Raw genomic sequence first — 21,691 nt, 5'->3', positions numbered from 1 at the left:
CTTAAGGAAAAATAAACAATTAAGGGGTCTGAGTCTTCAAGAGCAGGTCAAGTAAAATGAATTCAGTAGAAGTTAATTAGCGGCAAAAGCAGGTCACTCATTAAGAAAAGAATTAGAATGAAAACCTGCAGCCACTGCGGCCCTCCAGGACTGGAGTTGGGGACCCCTGCTCTACAAGGCCCTTGGGTGTCTATTCGGGCTTTTTAATGGGATTTCACCCTCTAGTGGTCATTTCTGGAAGTCCTTTGTGACTCCTAGTTCATGACAAATGCAGAATGAATGACTTATACATTAATTACGTATTGTAATTTGGAAGCTCAGTTCACCTGCTGAACAAAAATTGGAACTTAAAATGAAAATAAAGAAGCCAGTAATGCAGTTTACACCATCACTGATACACAAACATTGAATAATTCACACAAAAGTCCTGCCACATGAGGAGGCTATCCTGGCATGTGTGGCACCTGGAGTGTGCCCTCCTGCCCCCCTGGCAAAACGTGCCCTTTAAAGGATGCCGTTTTTATTCCAGTTTGTGTAGTGTTTCAGTGCAGAGCGGTGGCGGCATGAAATGGCTGGATGAGGGCTTGCACTGTGCTGATGTTTCTTTAATGGTGTGATGTGAATTACTGGTTAGGATTAACAGGCCCAAGTCAAGTAGGTGAAAGTGTGGCATTGCGTAAAGTCACTGCAGCTTTTATCTTCTTCCACCTGTTGCTTGCCCGCTCATACACCATGTAACGGAACAGTGAACATTTTGTGGGGGGCGCGTTCCAGGTGCCACACGTGCCAGGATGACCTCCTCATGTGGCAGCACTGCCTTTTACCTTTAAATGTTGTACTTCTTGAACTGTCATCCTGGGTAAAATCAATCCATTTACAAACAGTAGAGCTAATCCCTCCTGTTCTTAATTCTTCCTCTTGTGATTCTTGCTTTACTTTTCTCACACTCATCACTGCTAAGCATCATGGGTAGAGTCGATGTAGACAGACCATTGTAGATTTTATTCAGCATCGAGAGAAAGTTGTGGCAAACCAAATAAAGCTGCTGAATATCTCAAGAATTTACCATTTGTCTTGATTATCAGATCAAATTGAAGATTTCGTATTTTGCCCAGCCTTGCTTTCACAGTTTGCTAGTTTTACTTTGCCCAACAGTCTAACCTTTGACAGTCATGGCAGGGTCCTTGAATTGCTTGTTAACGCCATCTCTCTCTTCTTCTTTTTTGCAGATTAAGTTTGACAGTGACGGTGTGTGTGTGTGCTGTGAGATGCAGCATCAGAGCTCGGGCTGCAGCAACCTCGGAGAGACCCTCAAGCTGAACCCACTGAGAGAATGCAACACCGTCAGGCTGCGGCTCAAGGTGGGCACCGGCGACATGAATCCTGAGCCCTCGTCTCTTAAGGCGGGGACTTCCACCCTGGCGCTACGCATTGACGAGAGTGCTGCTCACTTGATCTGTGGTCATTTTCAAAGCTGTCATTTGGGATGTCACACTTTCTCCGTTTCACTCCGTTACGTCATTTTCAGTTTTCGGTGTGTGGGATAACCTGAAGTGCATGTTGTTTTACTGCTCGAAAAGAAGTTAAAACGAGCTCTTTTATGAAAATTATAAAGGAAACACGTTAGGCAGGTATGGTCACGCTCCAGGTACAACACGTCTTAAAGTGTTGCTTCTCCCACTCATTCATTGGTCAAAAGTCCTGTCAATTCAAATGCACAGTATTATGGGAATTCATTTTTCCTGTTTATGATGTACACTGAATTTTCTGGAAGTAACTATTTATAATATTTTAGCAAAAATGAATGTGTTTTTGCACATTTTGAAAATAAGACTAGATAACAGACATGCAGATTATGCAACACAAGTAACGTGAGAATTTCTGTCTTTTTTCCATGGATATTTAATGCATCATCTGCTATTGTACAGCGCTGGTCACCATTAGGCTCTCTTATATCTTTAACTTTTTTCTCTGGTTCTGTATGAAATAAATATGAGTGGAGTGTCTCTTTAATATAAAGAAGAGAGCTTAGCAAGCAAAAAAAAGTCCTGATACAAAATCCAAAGCCCCAAATCCACAGAACATTTACTTAAAATAACTAAAATAAACCAAAATGGAAGACGGAAACACATGTAGAAGAGGTAATGCCACCGCACCATAGCCCTGGACAGAAGGGGGCCGTGCACAGACGTAACTGCAGCCCAACTGATCACAAGAGCTGAGACCCCAACATGCCGATCAGTTTGGACTTTTACAGGCCAAAGGCATGACGAGGGTAAGGGACAGGGCAAGATCTCAAGGACAAGAAGAAAACGAAAACCAAATAATAACGGGGAGCATCGATAATACGAACAAACGAGTGAAAAAAAAAATAACAAAAGTAACAGGAAGAGAGAAATGTCAGCCTAACACTGACCTGGATGAACGGCGTCTGGAGTAGAGCCCCCCACTTAACATTGAGCTCCAGCGTCATCCATTTTAGGTCCTTTAAGTGATTAGACCTCCACACAGTTACTTTGCTGGGGAAACCCTTCTTGAAAGATTGTCCATTTTGGTTGACTGCTTGCCACAGATTATTAATTGGCTCTGTAATTAATAACTGCTAAGAAAGACTGAGGTTCTAATTGCTGCTCCCCCACAGCCTTCACTCTGAGATTAGTCTCAAGATGGCCTCTGTCTCTCCAGTTGCCAAGTCGAATTTACGTAATCTGGGTTTATTTTCAATCAGTCGTTAAGCCTAAACTCACATGTCAAGTCTGTTAGCCGCTCCTGTTTCTTTCATTTAGGAGACCTTTCTAAATCGAGGACGGTTGTCTCAAGACCAGAATTGGAGATGCTTCTACTTTTATTTCCTCACGTCCTGACTGTTGTAATGCTCTGCAGACCACTCTGAATAAATTCCCCCTTTCTTGGCTACAGTTAGTCCAAAATGCAGCTGTAAGAAGATCATGGGTTCCCAGTGTGGTAGCACTTTGTGTAGTGCTGTATAAATGTAATGAAGTATTATTTTCAGTCGGAGGACGCATATCACTCCAATCTTATATGCTTTGCACTGGCTTCTGGTTTATCATAGAATTCACTTTAACATTTTGGTGCTTAGCTATAGAGCTTTCTGAGGAGAAGCCCCTGAGTATCTCACTGGCGTCCTGCACCGCCATGGTGGGCACTCGGGTGTGGGCAACAGGGTTTCTTAGTCATCCCGCGTACCTGACTCAAGCTCTGTGGGCATGGTGTGCATTCAGTCCATTGTGCCAAGGCTCTGGAGTGGTCTTCACGGCTTATTAAGACATTTTTGTTGAACACAGCTGAGTAGTCTCTTCTTGGACTTTTAGTTTATTTTTAGTTTTGTTCTTGTTATTTTATTTTATCTCTTCGTTTTTATTTTCCTTGTTTTGTCATGTTTGGGTAGCACTGTTATGTGTTTTATTGTTGTACATTCAAGTCTGTGAAAGGTGCTTTATAAATAAATTTTATTTACTTACGTACTTCTTCTGTGGTGGCCTGGTGCCCTGCCCGGGGTTTGTTCCTGCCTTGCGCTCTGTGTTGGCTGGCATTGGCTCCAGCAGACCCCCGTGACCCTGTGTTAGGATATAGCGGGTTGGACAATGACTGACTGACTTACTTCTTGAGATGCGGGACACAGGTGTACTTCAGCACTGTGATGTCAGTTTGTGATCGTCCCCCTGACCAGAGTCATGTGACCACTCTTACGTCCTCCCTCACCTTTCACGCTCTTCTTTGTACCCTGATTGGCTTGTCAAGGAGCACTAAGTGAAGGGCCGATTTTGTTGGCGTGCAGATGCTGCAGTTGTTAGGTTTACATAGCAAGCTGAAAACTTTGAACGTTTATTTTTTTTGGCATTATTTATGTTACTTCAGCTCCATGATTGATTTTATTTTGATTTTAATAATTAAAATGGCAGTCTTTTAAAATGCATTCTTCTGTACATATCCAGTAGGCATTTTAATTATTCAGTTTAAAAAAAGCTGCTGATGAGAAGTGTGCGTGTTCCGTGAAGGTGAGAAGAAAACTCTAACACACTTCTTTTTATAACCCTTTAAGAGATTTGTATTTTTGGAACAGCATGGAAAGCTCTTGATATGGGAAGACAAGCGCTAAGTTAAAAGATAAAAATCCATTTCTGTGTTACAACAATAGGATAGAAACAGACGCGTTTTTAACATATAGAGGAAGTTTTATATTTCTATGAAAAAATAGACAATTAGAGAAACCTTTTAACGTATTCAAATTAGTAATATGCAATTATATTAGAAGAAGAAAAGCAAAGCAGTAACTGCCAGCACCTTTTATTACGATTATGTTTATGATGCATGTGTAGCCCTGATTTTGTGAAAGTACTGAAGATTGTGTTCATTATTTGTGTTTGTTCTGCCCTATTTTTGCGATTATTATAATTGGAATAGTGATATTTTTTTAACTGTTTGTTTTTTCTCAGAATTGTGCCTCTAGGAAGTACCACCTTGGTAGAGCAGCACCACCAGTTTGACGTTGTTTTGTCTTGGTAGAGCTCTTTATTACTCTCCTTTCCCCTTTTGTATTATTAATACAGTATGTAGCCTTTGTCAGAATGCCTCAAATCCCACAGACTTACTGCTGTTTATAAGGTGTTGTAGTCTATAACTTCTCCCCACCTTCCCTTCTACATCTGTAACCTCAGGCAATTACATAGAGTAAAAGACAAGCAGGAGTTAAGTTACACTTTAAATAATGTATTATTGATAATATTCATAAAAAAACAGTAAGCAAAGTACAAGTGAATATTGGCAACCATACAACCTGATAAGCGCTGATGTGTAGTTTGAGATAGCACACAGACTTGTTGGTTACTTAAATGTCTCTAGTTAAGTCATCATTTTTACTCAGTTTTCTTCAGAACAGGCCGCATGCTTGTCTCAATATGGCTTCTGAGTTGTACTTCTCAGTGTGGTCTTCTTTTCAGTCCATGATCTGTGAGATGCTCCTTCACCAGATGGTATGAGAGAGAGATAGGGAGGGGTAAAGCAACCGAATTTATACATTCTTTGTCCAAATCCTTACACCAATAGGGCGTCATGCTACAGAATGACCTCTGATTCCCACCAGTCCCAAACAGCCATATTTCAGAACAATGGGGGCACACAATAACTTTCACACCTGCCCCCAAAACCATTTGTTGAGCTGATGCTTCCCAGCTCGGTAGATTGGCTTTCCTGTGGGGGATGATTGAGAGAGTCCTGTAGGGAATCGATTGCCAAACTGGTTTTAGGCACTTCCCCAAACCCTGTTGTAAAATTACAAAGACTCAGTCCTAAAAGGGGATTGGGGGGGGGTTCTTAACCATCAAGCGATTGCTGTTCTTATCAATGATAAACATTAGTTTATAAGTTACAAATAAAGACATACAAAATATTTATCAGCTTTATCAACTCAGTCACTCATGTGAAATTTCCCACAGCACCTGGATGCGCCATTAACTTGGCCACCACCATCACAAATGGGAGGAATAAACAGAAAGTGTGAGGGGGGGCCAAAGTAAGGGGGGTCATTAGTGCCAAAATGAAACACAATCCAGCATGTTAACTACACTGCAATGCAATATATATATTGTGGCACCCGGACGGGGCTCACGCTCGGCCGGGATGCCCAGGAAGACAGGAGGAGGGCTCATTCCTCCTCCAGACCGCGAGGGGGCGTCTGCCCTGGTTGTCAATGAGGGGTCTGGGCCTCCTAAAATCCACCACCAGCTCTTTGGTTTTGCTGGTGTTCAGGTGTAGGTGGTTTGAGTCGCACCATTTAACAAAGTCATTGATTAAGTTCCTATACTCCTCCTCCTGCCCACACCTGATGCAGCCCACGATAGCAGTGTCATCAGCGAACTTTTGCACGTGGCAGGACTCCAAGTTGTATTGGAAGTCCGATGTATATAGGCTGAACAGGACCGGAGAAAGTACAGTCCCCTGTGGCGCTCCTGTGTTGCTGACCACAATGTCAGACGTGCAGTTCCCAAGATGCACATACTGAGGTCTGTCTTTAAGATAGTCCACGATCCATGCCACTAGGAATGAATCTAATCCCATCTCTGTCAGCTTGTCCCTAAGGAGCAGAGGTTGGATGGTGTTGAAGGCGCTAGAGAAGTCTAGAAACATAATTCTTACAGCACCACTGCCTCTGTCCAAGTGAGAGAGGGATCGGTGTAGCATGTAGATGATGGCATCCTCCGCTCCCACCTTCTCCTGATATGCAAACTGCAGAGGGTCAAGGGCGTGTTGAACCTGTGGCCTAAGGTGGTGAAGCAGCAGCCTCTCCATGGTCTTCATCTCATGTGATGTCAGAGCAACAGGCCGAAAATCATTCAGCTCACTAGGACGTGATACCTTTGGGACTGGGGTGATACAAGATGTTTTCCAAAGCCTCGGGACTCTCCCCTGTTCCAGGCTCAGGTTGAAGATGCACTGTAGAGGACCCCCCAACTCCGATGCACAGACCTTCAGCAGTGGCCACCGCCAGGGGGCACCCCGATGCCTTGGGGACCCTGGACCCCAGAGCTTCTGCCACACCCGGAAGTGCTGGGGGGAAGAAAAGAGGGGACACCCGAAGTGCTTCCGGGTATGCAGCCGGCACTTCCGCCACACTGGGGAGTACCGGTGGAAGATTGCCAGGGAGCACCTGAAGCACATCTGGGTGCGTATAAAAGGCATGAAGAAGGCATTGTTGTGTGGCCAGGACTTTGGGGTTTATGAGCACAAGAACTTTGTACATAGTGTAAATAAACGTGTGTTGGGTGACATGAGCGTGTCTGCCTGTCTGTGTCCAAGCCAGTCTCCACAATATATATATATATATATATATATATATATATATATATATATATATATATATATATATATATATATATATATATATATATATATGTGTACATGGTGCATTTCATTTGCCATGGTTTTATCGTGTCATGCTTAAAAACATATTAACTAAATGGTTGATGGCGTTTCCCTGCAACACACCATTTACACCAGTACCAAAGTGTATTGCCTGTTAATTCTTGCCCATAGATCGAATATCATAACTAAAAACAAAGCGAGTGTATTACAATTCACTTAGCGACTGCTTGGAGTGTATTGCATTTCGATTTAAGACCAGGCATTAATCGTGCCAAAACTGAATATAATCAAATGACCAATTAGTGTGAAGAGGTGGGGCAAGGGGGTGTCAACAGTTGGGGAAAGGAGCGGTCCACTTCTTATATCATGATGTTCAATTCTTCTTCTGATAGTCCTGACCAAGTTGAACAATTCTCAGTCCAGTCGTCCCCATCTGCTGGTATTTACAGACCACGTTTAGGGGGATATAGCAGGCAGTGTGGTGTAGAGGGTAAGGCTTTGGACTTTAAGCCCTGAGGTTGTGGGGTCCAATCTCACTACCGACACTGTGTGACCCTGAGCAAGTCACTTGATCTGCCAGTACTCCAACTGGAAAACCAAAAGAAATATAACTAATTGAATCATAAATGAATAAAGGCGTCAGCCAAATAAGTAAATGGAATATTGGTGTACAGATGTCCTGGTTGATGATCTACATAGTCGTGTGCTGCAGCTTTTGAATGCGTTGTAAGGATGTTGTTGCTGCTGCTGCTGCTTCTTTCCAGCAGCCTGTCGACATGGCAGAGAGTGAAGTTGTTGCTTACATCGCCAGCTTTCAGCTGTTCAATGAGATCCCCTGCCTCCCCATTCCCCGTCTTCAGTGAACACACTCATGGTGGCAACACCTCTTAGCCCAACATGTTGATGTCCCTTTGCTCCAGCTCTTGATGCTGATTGGTCATTTGATTACATTCAGTTTTAAGGTGTGATCTTGAATGGAAAAGCAATACACTTGGAGCAGCGGCTAAGTGAACTGCAACTTCTTGCTTTGCATTTAGTTATGACATGCGATATCTGGACATGAAATGAAATGCAGTACACTTTTTTAAGACATTTTAAACTGACACGAAAATTGTGTGTTTCATTGAAAAGCAGTTGAGCATTTGACTGATATGTTTTAAGTAGAACACAGCAAAATGTGTTGAATAGTTAATATGCTGGACTGCACTTTATCTTGGCACAAATAATCTTCCATACAAATGAGGGATAAAAGGTATAGATTGTAATTTACACGCGTGCAGCAGAGTATACCAGAGAACCTTGATTCACCTAATGCGTTTATCCTCACTTGAAATAAAGCAACAGTCAGGATAATTCTATAGTGGAGGGCGAATCACGTGAGACACGCCTGACATTTAAAGATGCGTCTTTAGCCCTGCCCGCCACTGCCTAGTGTGCCAAGGTGAGTGAACGTGAAAGGGAGCTTTCAGACCATCAGTGGAGAGGTGGAGCCCCCCAGTGTTTCATTTACAACACGACCAAAAATTGTCACAAATGATTAATTGCCTGCTTTCCTCCAAGATTTATTCTTAACATTTGGAAAAGTAATCCTGGGCCTGTTAATGACAAATTGGCAAGCAATCTGGCTTTTTATTACTACCAATTCATATTCATTTTATGAACGCTGTCGCCCGTCCATCTTTTGGCCAAGATCAGTCCCTGAAGATAAAGAATATTATCTCATTTGAATTTTTTTTTTTTATTAGCCATATAAATTCTTGTCCCACATAAATCTGTAAAACATATAAGTGATCTTTATAGTGCCGCTTCTAGATTTGTCACCTAATTGTGGCCATAAACTCTTATGAGGTGGCCACATTTCTTTCTTCCCATCAAGGCCTATAAAATGCATATTACTTCAGATTAATACACTCTGGTTGGGAGACATTCGCGGTTGCAGCGTTGCGTCCGATTTTACAGGTTGTGCTGTGCCCAGCTCCACGGGGGGCTCTTCTTTACTCACAATTTACTGCCTCACTTTCTATAGGCATTAATGTCGTAGTGTGTAGACGGACCTGTGATGCCAGCAGGGCTCTTGTGCGGGTCCACTGATGGCTCTGGTGTTCTTCAGGTGGGTCAGAAGTTAAACTTGGCTCAAGTTGGTCGCCATTTGCTCAAGGCCTCAGAGACTCAGGGAGTCACTTTTTAGTGCAATTCAGTGTATTCTTCTATAATGTCGATCACTTGGCACAGGGTGGGCTCACAACTCAGTGACAGAATTAATAAAACATTTTTATAGTAATAACTAGCTGTTCCCTGTGGCTCCGCCCACGTAGTAGTGAAACAGGACAAACTTTAAAAATTAATAAACAAACAGGTATCGCTAGCTAAATGGAGGCAAGGTCTGCTGCAAAACATGGAATGAGGTAGAGCGACTCGAATGGAGGCTGGCGCGTGAGTGAGGAGGGCACTGGCTCCCTACTCCTGACATCATATATATATATTGTGAAGCCTGTGGCACCTACAGCACCCCAACCCAACACAGACAGGCAGGACACGGGGTCATCACAAAACACACCTTTATTTCTCTTCACAATATACAAACAAGGGCAACAATGCTCGCACAGTCCTTCCGGCTCCAGTCCTCCACACAGGCTTTGTCCTTCTTCCTTCCAACTCTGGCCCTTGAATACTGGCCCCCTTTAATAGGACACCCGGAAGGACTCCAGGTGTCTAATGACCTTCTGGTGTGGTGGTAGTGCTGCCAAATGGGGCCTAGCAAACATCCAGGTGTTCCCTGGTGGTGGCCATAGATCCCAGCTGGGTTGAGCTTCCATGCTAAAAACCTGTGGCTCTGCTGCAAGCCAAGGGGGCTGCCCTCTATCAGTCGAGGGAAGAGAATGTCCTGAAAGAGCTCTCTCCCCTGGTACTTTCATTGTCATGGCTTCCCGGCTAAGGGCCCTGCTACAATATATACAGTCATATGAAAAAGTGTGGGAACTCTTCTTAATTCTGAGATTTTTGTTTCTCATTGGCTGAGCTTTCAAAGTAGCAACTTCCTTTTAATATATGACATGCCTTATGGAGACAGTAGGATATCAGCAGTGATGTTAAGTTTATTGGATTAACAGTAAATATACAATATGCATCATAACAAAATTAGACAGGTGCATAAATTTGGGCCCCCAACAAAGATATGACATCAATACTTAGTTGAGCCTCGTTTTGCAAATATAACAGCCTCTAGACGCTGTCCTCCTATAGCCTTTGATGAGGGTCTGGATTCTGGATGGAGGTATTGTTGACCATTCTTCCTTACAAAATCTCTCCAGTTCAGTTAAATTTGATGGCTGCCGAGCTTCGACAGCCTGCTTCAAATCATCCCATAGATTTTCGATGATATTCAAGTCAGGGGACTGTGACGGCCATTCCAGAACATTGTAATTCTCCCTCTGCATGAATGTCTTTGTAGATTTCGAACTGTGTTTTGGGTCATTGTCTTGTTGGAATATCCAACCCCTGCATAACTTCAACTTTGTGACTGATGCTTGAACATTATCCTGAAGAATCTGTTGATATTGGGTTGAATTCATCCGACCCTCGACTTTAACAAGGGCCCCAGTCCCTGAACTAGCCACACAGCCCCACAGCATGATGGAACCTCCACCAAATTTGACAGTAGGTAGCAGGTGTTTTTCTTGGAATGTGGTGTTCTTCTTCCGCCATGCAAAGCACTTTTTGTTATGACCAAATAACTCAATTTTTGTCTCATCAGTCCAAAGCACTTTGTTCCAGAATGAATCTGGCTTGTCTAAATGAGCATTTGCATACAACAAGCGACTCTGTTTGTGGTGTGAGTGCAGAAAGGGCTTCTTTCTCATCACCCTGCCATACAGATGTGCCTTGTGCAAATTGCGCTGAATTGTAGAATGATATACAGATACACCATCTGCAGCAAGATGTTCTTGCAGGTCTTTGGAGGTGATCTGTGGGTTGTCTGTAACCATTCTCACAATCCTGCCCATATGCCGCTCCTGTATTTTTCATGGCCTGCCAGACCTGCTGGGTTTAACAGCAACTGTGCCTGTGGCCTTCCATTTCCTGATTCCATTCCTTAAAGTTGAAACTGACAGTTTAAACCTCTGAGATAGCTTTTTGTAGCCTTCCCCTAAACCGTGAGACTCAACAATCTTTGTTTTCAGATCTTTTGAGAGTTGCTTTGAGGATCCCATGCTGTCACTCTTCAGAGGAGAGTCAAAGGGAAGCACAACTTGTAATTGACCACCTTAAATACCTTTTCCCATGATTAGACACACCTGTCTATGAAGTTCAAGGCTTAATGAGCTAATCCAACCAATTTGGTGTTGCAAGTAATCAGCATTGAGCAGTGACATTCATTCAAATCAGCAAAATTACAAGGGGACCCACATTTGTGCACAGCCAGTTTTTTCACATTTGATTTAATTTCATACAACTAAATACTGCTTCACTAAAAATCTTTGTTCGGAAAACACCGCAGTACTCAGATGTTCCTAGGAAATGAAAGACATACCAGTGTTGTCTTTTTTGTTGAAAGTAGAGTCAATTATTATGCAAGCTGAGAGGGGCTCCCAAACATTTTCATATGACTGTATATATGTATATACTGTATATGTAATGGGCTATAAACCAGTGTTTTAAAGAAAAGGCAGAATTTCTGGAAAATTCTGCTACAGGTTATTGTTGATGGCTATCTACAGGACACAAATATTTACCTGTCTTGCTAAAGAGTCACCTGCTTTGAATAGTCAGACTGCTTTGATTTAGTATCTTATCTACACACAATGTGGGGATACAGAACTGTCTGCTTCCTTGGAAAATTAAGTGAGTTCTGGGGACATTGGTTTCTAATCAAGTACTCAAAGTAAATGTGTTTACACTATTTGTTATACAGAGTAAATTGGCTTGCACCATTGTTTTCACTGATTACCATGTTCATCTATGCAGAAATTGAAGCATATATATATTTCTGGGAAAAGGAGAATAAAAGTAGAAGAGAACAGAGAAGTATGGTATGAGACTCTGGACTGCTGTCTGTTTCTTTTATGCTTTACACCGTATTGCTGTGGCTACACCCTGTAGCAACAGTGACTTGTACCTGGCCCAGGTTCCCCTAGGCCTGAGGTCGGTAACATATATATAGTAAAGAAATCACAAGAAAAAAAAGGAAATCAGTGAAAAATTGAATCAGGATAAAGTGATCCCTCGCTATATCGCGCTTCGCCTTTCGCAGCTTCACTCCATCGCGGATTTTATATGTAAGCATATTTAAATATATATCGCGGATTTTTTGCTGGTTCGCGGATTTCTGCGGACAATGGGTCTTTTAATTTCTGGTACATGCTTCCTCAGTTGGTTTGCCCAGTTGATTTCATACAAGGGACGCTATTGGCAGATGGCTGAGAAGCTACCCAACTTACTTTTCTCTCTTTCTTGCGCTGACTTTCTCTGATCCTGACGTAGGGGGATTGAGCAGGGGAGCTGTTTGCACACCTAGACGATACGGACGCTCGTCTAAAAATGCTGAAAGATTATCTTCACGTTGCTATCTTTTGTGCAGCTGCTTCCTGAAGCGACATGCTGCACGGTGCTTCGCATACTTAAAAGCTCAAAGGGCACATATTGATTTTTGACTGAAAAACAAACTCTGGCTCTCTCTCTCTCTCCCTGCTCCTGACGGAGGGGGTGTGAGCTGCCGCCTTCAACAGCTTTGTGCCGCGGTGCTTCGCATACTTAAAAGCCAAACAGACATATTGATTTGTTTGCTTTCCTCTCTGTTTCTGACATTCAGTGCTCCTGACACGCACTCCTTTGAAGAGGAAGATATGTTTGCATTGTTTTAATTGTGAGACAGAACTGTCATCTCTGTCTTGTCATGGAGCACAGTTTAAACTTTTGAAAAAGAGACAAATGTTTGTTTGCAGTGTTTGAATAACGTTCCTGTCTCTCTACAACCTCCTGTGTTTCTGCGCAAATCTGTGACCCAAGCATGACAATATAAAAATAACCATATAAACATATGGTTTCTACTTCGCGGATTTTCTTATTTCGCGGGTGGGTCTGGAACGTAATGTCTGTAATGTCTTTTCAAACCAAGCTCAATATAGAACTGTTTACCAGAGGACAAAATGGCATTTATATAAATGAGGAAGTGAGGTCAGCAGAGCCGGGATTGGAGGTGAGGTTGTCAGGTGGGACTTCCTTGTGAAGGTCAGCAGAGGAGGAAAGAGAGAAAGTGTCATCTGACAGTGCCAACCCCAATCCCCCAAGTCTGGCAGATTATTTGATTTTGTAAACTGTCTCCTAATTGTGTGTGTACATGACTATATACACACACACACACACACATATACACACACACACACACACACACACAAACCAGGGTGACTTGGCAGTCCCAGTCACAATGATGTGTTATGCAGGTGTATTGCTGTTGGTATAAAGGAGCTCCCGTGGTGTTTCTTGACACACTTCTGCTGAATGATTCGTTGGCTGAAAGTCCTCAGTATTAGTGTCATGGAGATGATGTGCAGCATTGTTCATAATGGCATTCAGTTTTGTTTTAATTCCCTCCTTCTCTACGACCACCAGGGGGTCCAGAGTGTGTGCTATAACTATGCCTGCCCTTTTAATTAGCTTGTTGATTCGGTGGGCCTCTCTTGAAGTGATGTGACCAGCTCACCACACCACACTGGCCACCACTGAGTTGTCATGGCTTGGTTTATGCTCAGCTGTGGTCCCTTCTCTACGCAGGTGTCTGCCTTTCCTGGTCTCGTCCAATGAATTAAACTGATTACAGGTGGTCTCCAAACATGGTGTAGAAACATCTCAGTGATGATCAATAGAATGCGATGGACCTGCGACTGATTTCAAGTGTTATTGGAAAGGCTCTGCATATTTGTGTCAATGTGATAGTCCACTTTTTTATTTTTATTACATTTGCAAAATTTCCTAAAACCTTGTTTTTGCTTTGTCTTTCTGGGGTATTAAGTGTTGCTTAATGAGGGAAAAAATGAGCTTAAATGATTTGACCCCAACCCAAGATTGGTATAACAATCGTGAAAAAAGCAAAGGGGTCTGAAAACTTTCTAAAAGCGCCGTACATCGTATTTGTTGTGAGAGGGAGCCCAAGTTGAAAAGAGATGAACATCGAATGAGTTGAAGGCAGGGCAAGTGGCAGACGAGGCCCACAGATCAGCAGAGCCCATGCTTAAGTAAAGGTAGCCTAGCAGAATAGTCCCGTAAGGAAGCACTAGCTGGTATCCTGCAAATGGCTTTCCAGAGGAGGTGGTCTAAAGGGAGCGGGTGTGGGGCACAGCTATGACACCCAGGCCTAAGCTGGCAGTGTCATACTGGGCCTCTGGCCAAAGCTGTATCAGTGCTATGGCCGTAGTAATGTCTGTGGCCAGCAGGAGGCAGCAGCGTATGCTTAGTAAGTCACTTTAGAGATAGGAGTTCCATCGAGGTCCGCACTTTCTGCTGGGGAGACGGACCCACCAGGGATGTTAAGAGCGTCACAGTGGGTCGTAAAGGCGGTCTGTGAGTGGGGTGTTTTTCCACAGACTAGTGGACGTGCCATGGTAAGATAGACAGCCATTTGGTGCTTTCTTCATTCCCTTTGTTCATCCCTCCAATGTTGCTTGAGATAATAAGCCTTAGTTTTGTTTGCAGATGTCAAACTTTTCAAAGTGTAGTTGGCATCAGCTTAGGGTGAAGACCCTGTGAAACGAGCATAATGAAGGGGTGGCAGGACAGCATATCTGGAAGCGAGAGGGAGCTGAAGCCGACTCTCACCAGTCAGAGTGACAGTTTCTCCTGCGTTTTTCGCAGTGCTGCCTTTTCATCCAGAAGTATCCTGCTACAGATAAAGCGGCCATGCTGCCGCGGCTGCCTGAGTCACAGGGTGATGGGCCTGTTAGAGTTCAGTGACAGCCATCTGTGGCTTTTCATTTTGGACCCTCATTACCAGGGTGCTGAGACCTTAGACAACAGTCAGCCAAGCCCCAGTATGATCAGCCAGTCATTTCCATTCAGTCCTTGTCTGTGGGTCACAGCTGCAGGCCAGCATGTCTGCCATGTTGCCCAGTCTCATATGTATGCTAATCTTGTGTAACGTCTGCAGACTTTTAATCTGTCTGGCATGAAGGCCTTGAGCTGCTGGTTCTGGTCAGGGCTAGGTGGCTCTGTGGCACTCATCTCCATCTACCATGTCCAAGAGTCAAAATAAGTCAACAAATAAAGGACTTCATGCCGCCCCAAATGAGATTAAGAGAATTGGCAGACGCCGTGCAGTTTGTCATCCACACCACATGTCATTAGGAGAGCACTTTGATCGAGACCACTGGGCTGATTCAGTGAAATTTGTCTTGCCAAAGTTGCACAGTTCATGTTCAGGCCTGTGTTCGTGGTGTCCTGTCTGTTCTGCTGAGGAACGTTTTGATAATATAAAGACAGGCCCGTAAGATGGGCTGAAAGTGGTCTGAATGTGCCGCTTCTCTGGGCTGCCCATTTTGAACACCTTCAGCTAATGTGGACTGTGACAGAGAAGGGGGTTACAGAACATCTGCTGAGCCGTCTGCCATGCTGAAGGCAGGAGGCCATGTCTGTTCTAAACTGTTTAAGGCTTGATGCCAGCAGAAGTCGTATCCCAGTTTGTTGTACTTGAGGACAGGAAGACCTGAGAGAAGTGTGTGGAGTGTCACCAGACCACATGTGAGGGGCTCGGGGAGATTAGTGATGTCTGAGGCCAGTCTCAGGCCTGTTGGGGTAACCACTGCTGTGCACCAGTGCTCTGCACCTGAGGCCCCAGGAGACACCAAACACACTCCATGGCATCTCATGGGCACCATGAAAATGAGGAGCCCTGCCAACTTTATGGGTGTATTGGGTCATTAGTACCAGATGTGCAGAGTACAGCGAAACTCTTACTTGCAGGTGCTAAGTTTAGAACTACATGCTGTTGCTGGAGATACGCATTTCTTTATTTGCTTTTCTTTAACCATTTTTAAATTTAATTTGTATGTTTGGAACGTTTTGTTTTATTGACCAGGATTAATTTGTCTCATGATTGGGAGTTATTCATCACATGACCATGATTGTCACACCTCTGACCTCATCGGACTTCTGGTATCATATGACCAGTTGCATGTGACCAGGAGTAATTTGTCTCATGATTGGGAGTTATTCATCACATGACCATGATTGTCACACCTCTAACCTGATTGGACTTCTGGTATCACATGACCAGTTGCATGTCACGTCACCGGGAATACTTCTTCTCATAATTGGGAGTTGCATGTCATGTGACCAGGAGTAATACTTCTCATTATTGGGAGTTATGCATCACGTGACTGCGATTGTCACACTTCTGACCTCATCGAACCTCTGGTATCACATAACCAATTACATGTCACACGACCGGGAGAAATTCTTCTCATGATTGGGAGTTGTGTGTCACATGACCGTGTAACACTTTGGACTTCATCAGACTTCTGGTATAAATATGTCTGCAATTTCAATTATAAACATCCTTCAGTTGGAATAAATTAACAAAAAACATCGGGTCTCTTAGCATTAGTGAGTTTGTATCTCTCTAAGCAGGTAAAGCGCCAGGTTCGGTTTACACTTCCTGAGTCCCTTCTTTGCCTTAGACTTTGTTTCTTGGTGTGTCCTTTTGGTTTGGTTGTCTGTGCCGTCTCTTTGATTCCCCGGTTTTCTGACTTTAGCCTGGCACTGGCTACGATTTCTGGTTCACATTTAAATCTCTCACTCTTTTGACTTCTCTCAATACTCCCTGGTCTCACAACACTAATCAGCATGTAACACATCACCATCACCATGATTACTAAGTGTGACTGTCTTACCTCAAAACCTCTTCCTACAACGCCATCAACATACTGCAGGATGAATCTGTGGGCCTGAGGGGTTTTCCCTTCATCCTGGTCTGGCCATCAACATGAATTCACATGTGCTGCTGTTTATAATGAAGGATATTTCTTTGAAAGACAAGAAAAACACAGGGCGAGCAAGTCCTAATACATGATCCAAACATAATCCACAGAAACAGAAGCAAAAGTCCAGAAACCAAATAAATGAATATGTCACAGATGGCCTGGGAATGCCTTGATATCCCAGAATATGAATTGGCAAGTGTGACTGGGAAAAGAGACAGATGGGCCTTATTGCTAAGGCTGCTGCCCCCAAGACCAAGTGGTGGAAAATGAAAACAATAAATCAACGCTTACCATAAATGCACTCTTAGACCGTCAATGAACCACTGAAGAGGCCGGTCATTATACCATCATACCCGAAAATAATACCAGGTCTTATATAAATGTTTGCTCCAAAACATGCACTAGGGCTTATTTTCAGGGGATATCTGATATTTATTTATGTACAACAATATGCATTCATACAAATGCAGTCATGTCATCTTCTTTTGGAATATCGTCATAACTCTCCACATTCAAACCCTGAATTCCAGCCTGAATTTCTTGCTACTCCAGCTGCTTTTAGGATCGTCCATGATCGATCTGCGTGCTTCGATGTTTGATGAATGGTTTGATGTGGTGAAGCAAAATGCCGGCATACACATACATTTGATATTCAAGCATCGCATATTCCCCAAAGTAATGACGCAATACATTTTAAAAGTCTCACATACCATCTTCTGTGCCGTCTTTTTTTTTTGTACCTTCACAACAGCATCAGAATGTACGGCGGCATATTTGAGCCACAGAGGAAAAAAATAAGGACATAATGAAAATGTCTTTTTTGTGATTAAAGTTGAAATTTCAGCTTTAAACTCAAAATGTCCTCTTTAATCCCGTAGTTTGCTTTGTCTTTAAAGCAGACCGTCATAAGCGTCATCTTAAAACTGACCCAGTTGTTAATCGCTATGTGCTTCTGGGGCTTCATCCTGACCTGACAGCAGCGGCAAGCAGCAATACATCGCCACACAGAACACGTTACATTTATGATATTCCAGCTCTCTGCACATTTAGAATTCCTAGATTTATACTTGATGTCACTTTCATGATGAAATACATTATACATATGTATGTTACATTTTACAGATAAATCGTTAACTTTGTTTAAATAATGAATACTGTTAATAGTTACACATATGGGGGTGGCATGGTGGCAGAGTGGTAGCGCTGCTGTCTTGCAGGGAGTCACGACCCTTGTGATCAAATTCCAAGCCACTAACAGAATTGTAGGATGGCGCCAGTGCTCGTGGTCAGCCAATCAGCATAATTCCTTACCCAAGCCCCACCCAATAACAGTTCCTGGTTGAACGAAAAGTAGGAGCTAAAACACAAAAACAGCCCGAATTCCTGCAATGGGAGTGCTACAGAAGTCCCTGAGTTTCTAAGAAGTCCTTGCTTCCTCAAAAAAGTTCCTGTGGTGGGACAGTACCTAATGTTACCCCTTGAAGGGCTGTTTCCTGTTTCCACCATAATGAATCGCTCACCAGATTCACACGGAGTGCACTTAGCCTGATCATCACGGTCAACTTCTCAAAGGGGTCGTCCTCTGTTGTTAGCTGACAGTTGATTCTTCATGGTCGGGTTCACTATTTTGGTTCAAGAGGGCCTTCTATGAGCTTTCATTCCGGCCAGTCTCTTAATTAGATATTTCTGCTAATGCAGCATAATGATAATTAACGATGTCTCACAAATGAGAAAGGAGCCAACATCATATGCTCATTTACATCCGAGTGCTTTCATCTTGAAGTTTGTTTTAATAAAATTATAACAAAGAAACAAGAAAGGAAAGAGTTCATTATTGAGAATTAATACCGACGTCCAGTTTACAAAATCACAGGGCAACAGTCTTGGGGTTGAGGAAATTTGATCACAGAAGAACGAGCTGAAGTGGCTTGTTAATGGAAAATGATCACAACAGGTGACAGTCAGTGACGTTAATCTGACTACTCGTGAAACAGCAAAAACCGATAAGAGTCGAGCTGCGGACCTTCAGAGCTCCACTGTCCCTGTACGTTATATTTCAGTGATGTTACACGATATGCCTGGCTACACGATAGTTAAGATTAGGATTGTGGGAGAAGTTATCTCACTCAAGGTAAATAATACCCCAAGTAGCCCTGCCTCTTCTGATCAGATGTCCCCCAGAAGGAGTGGTCGCTTTTGGGAACCTGACCCTTTATATGAAGGATGTCCCCGACCTGACAGAGCCTTTTCAGTATAGAAGCTGTGCATTGGCCTTTTTTGTTGTTGTTGTTGTTGCACCACCAAGCGGCTATTTAAGTTCTGCTTTTTGGACTCTAACATTAATCTGGGTGGCCCGGTTGGTCGTCAAACTATTCCTGAAGACTCCCCCGCTTGTTTGTCCCCTGACAATGTCATTGGAGAAATTAAATGTGTCCCATATATTTAAGGTATCCATGCATTGATTTTCTGTCCCAACTATTCAGTGGCTGCATGGCATAAGCAGGGTGACCAGTTGTTCCGTATTGACCAGGTCAGTCTCATATATCAGCCCCATTCTGGAGAGTCCCAAATTATTCTTAAGTTATATTTGTCCGGTGTTTTAGGTGATGCAGATTTCTCATTCAAATAACTTATGTGTATATTGCACTGTGTGTGTTCTTGATCACACCTTCTTGTTAGTTGTACTGAGGTGGTGCAAAACCAACAACAGATCTGGTCCATCACATGTCCTGTGACAGTGAAGCTCACACCGAGATCAGTGTACATGCTGGCAAGGTGGGTTACTTTAGCAGTGACAGCACCTTGTGACGGACCAGTTATAAAGTCAGACAGAGAACAACCACCCCTCAGATGTAAATACCTCTAGTAACCAAAGTTTTTCAGTGTATGCATTTTTTATTTATTTCATGCTGTTGATTCTGAGGTTTGTCAGGGGTCTGTTCTTGGACTGGGTGTTGGGCAGAGTGGTGGGGTCCAGTGACTGTGAGGCATCTGTTGGAGAAGAGAGATTCACTGATCTTGATTTTGCCAACGATGTTGTGATCTTGGTGGAGTCAATGAAGGCTCTGATCAGGGAGTGAGAAGTCAGAGTGGCTGGGCTTCTGAGTGTCCTGATAGAAACCAAGATCCAGGCCTTTAATGACCTCTTGGGCACGGCCATCAGCAGTGTGTCTGTCTGCAGAGAGAGTGTCGACCTCATCAAGAGGTTTACTTACCTTGGCAGTGACATTCATGTCTCTGGTGACTCTTCCTATGACATCAGTAGACGAATTGGGAGAGCATGGGGGGGTCATGAGGTCGCTGGAAAGGGGTGTGTGGCGCTCCCGATATCTCTGCCAAAGGACGAAGGTCCAAGCCTTTAGAGTCCTGGTACTTCCTGTCTTGCTGTATGGTTGTGAGACATGGACACTATCCAGTGACCTGAGACGAGGACTGGACTCCTTCAGTGCTGTGTCTACCACTGGTGTGACTTTGTGTTGCTCATGGAGTCCCAAATGAGGCACATTACCTGCATTGTGAGGGAGCATCACTTACGGCACTACGGCCATGTGGCACAATTCCCTGAGGGTGATCCGGCTCACAGGACCCTCATTGTTGAGGATCTGAGCAGCTGGACCAGGCCAAGGGGACATCCACATAACACCTGGCTGCGGCAGATAGAGGGTCATTTCTGGGGGGTGGGACAGGACCGTATGTATGCATGGAGGGTTGCCAACTGGGATTCCGAGCTGTTTCGTCATGTGGTGGGTGTGGAAACGCACTGTACCAGTGCATGCCCCCAACCTGACCTGACCTGACTTGCTGTCACCATTGTGAGATGCCTAAACGTTGCTTCTTAGCAAGGGCACTGTTACTGGATATGTGTGTTCAGTCTGTCCTCACGTTCAAAATCATTGCACTCACACTTGCACTTTGGATTCAAAACAAACTTGACAAAACCCTCTGTTAGATTCTTTAGTTATTTAAGGGAGGGCGTCTTAGTTACTTTGCTCTCGTTCTCGACTTTTGATTGTGCCCACAACATCTCATTTTCATTTCCCGATGTGTTTGCTCCTTGACCTATTAATCCAAACAGCTCCTGACAAATGCAGCACCCAGACTGAGAATGAGCAGTTTACCGTCATGTCTGCCACCACCAATCCATACCATCGTCAAAGTCACTTAAATGCTGTGTCTTACAGATATGGAAGGCAGTGCGGCCAAGTGGTGAGGCTTTGGATTTCAAACCCTGTATCATAAATGTTAAAAGTCATCTTGGATAAAGGCATCAGTCAAAAAAATAAATGTAACGTAATGCTTGGTCAGACAACTAGTGGTGGTGGTACTAGTAGCACTGGTAGTGTTGCCAAATGTACAAAGTACAGAGAAATTCTCACTTACATGTCTGACTAATGTGACACTCTCCAGCACTGTGTTAAACATGAATATATGAAAATGCATAACTTCATTTTATTTACTAGAAAACACAAATTAGCTTAACTTTACAGGCCGACTACAGGAATAGAAGAACATGAACGCCCCGTTTTGTGTTATTCTGTACACTGAGCTGCACATGCTGGCCCTGCTGACCATATAACAGGCCATGTGATTGGCTGTCACATTATGCTAATGAGCAGGTGGACCAGCGGACATAAGTCTGCTCATTTAAGAAACAATGTTGAAAATGTACAGCAGCTACATTTAAAAATGAGCGCTGAAAAAAATAAGGGCAATGCCAAGGCCGAATGGCAGATCCTAAACCAACAAAATAAATCAGTTAAGGCCGCAGGAGCCAAATAAAGATGTCCCTAATTCTGAAGTTTCTCAGTGGACTGAATCCATTTTTTTCCAAACTCTGC

General features: G+C 43.5%; 1 protein-coding gene across 2 annotated transcripts in view; it reads left to right on the top strand.

Moving 5' to 3' along the window:
- fam189a1 (family with sequence similarity 189 member A1) overlaps positions 1-21,691 on the top strand; it is a 404,507-nt gene that overhangs the window by 349,811 nt on the left and 33,005 nt on the right. For both annotated transcript variants that reach the window (XM_051920463.1, XM_051920464.1), the window contains exon 4: positions 1,230-1,361. In XM_051920463.1, the coding sequence (XP_051776423.1) occupies positions 1,230-1,361 (132 nt within the window). The remainder of the gene's footprint in view (positions 1-1,229; positions 1,362-21,691) is intronic.

The sequence above is a fragment of the Erpetoichthys calabaricus genome, chromosome 17 (assembly GCF_900747795.2).
Source record: "Erpetoichthys calabaricus chromosome 17, fErpCal1.3, whole genome shotgun sequence".
Lineage (NCBI taxonomy): Eukaryota > Metazoa > Chordata > Cladistia > Polypteriformes > Polypteridae > Erpetoichthys > Erpetoichthys calabaricus.
This window is presented reverse-complemented; position numbering and strand designations above follow the sequence as displayed.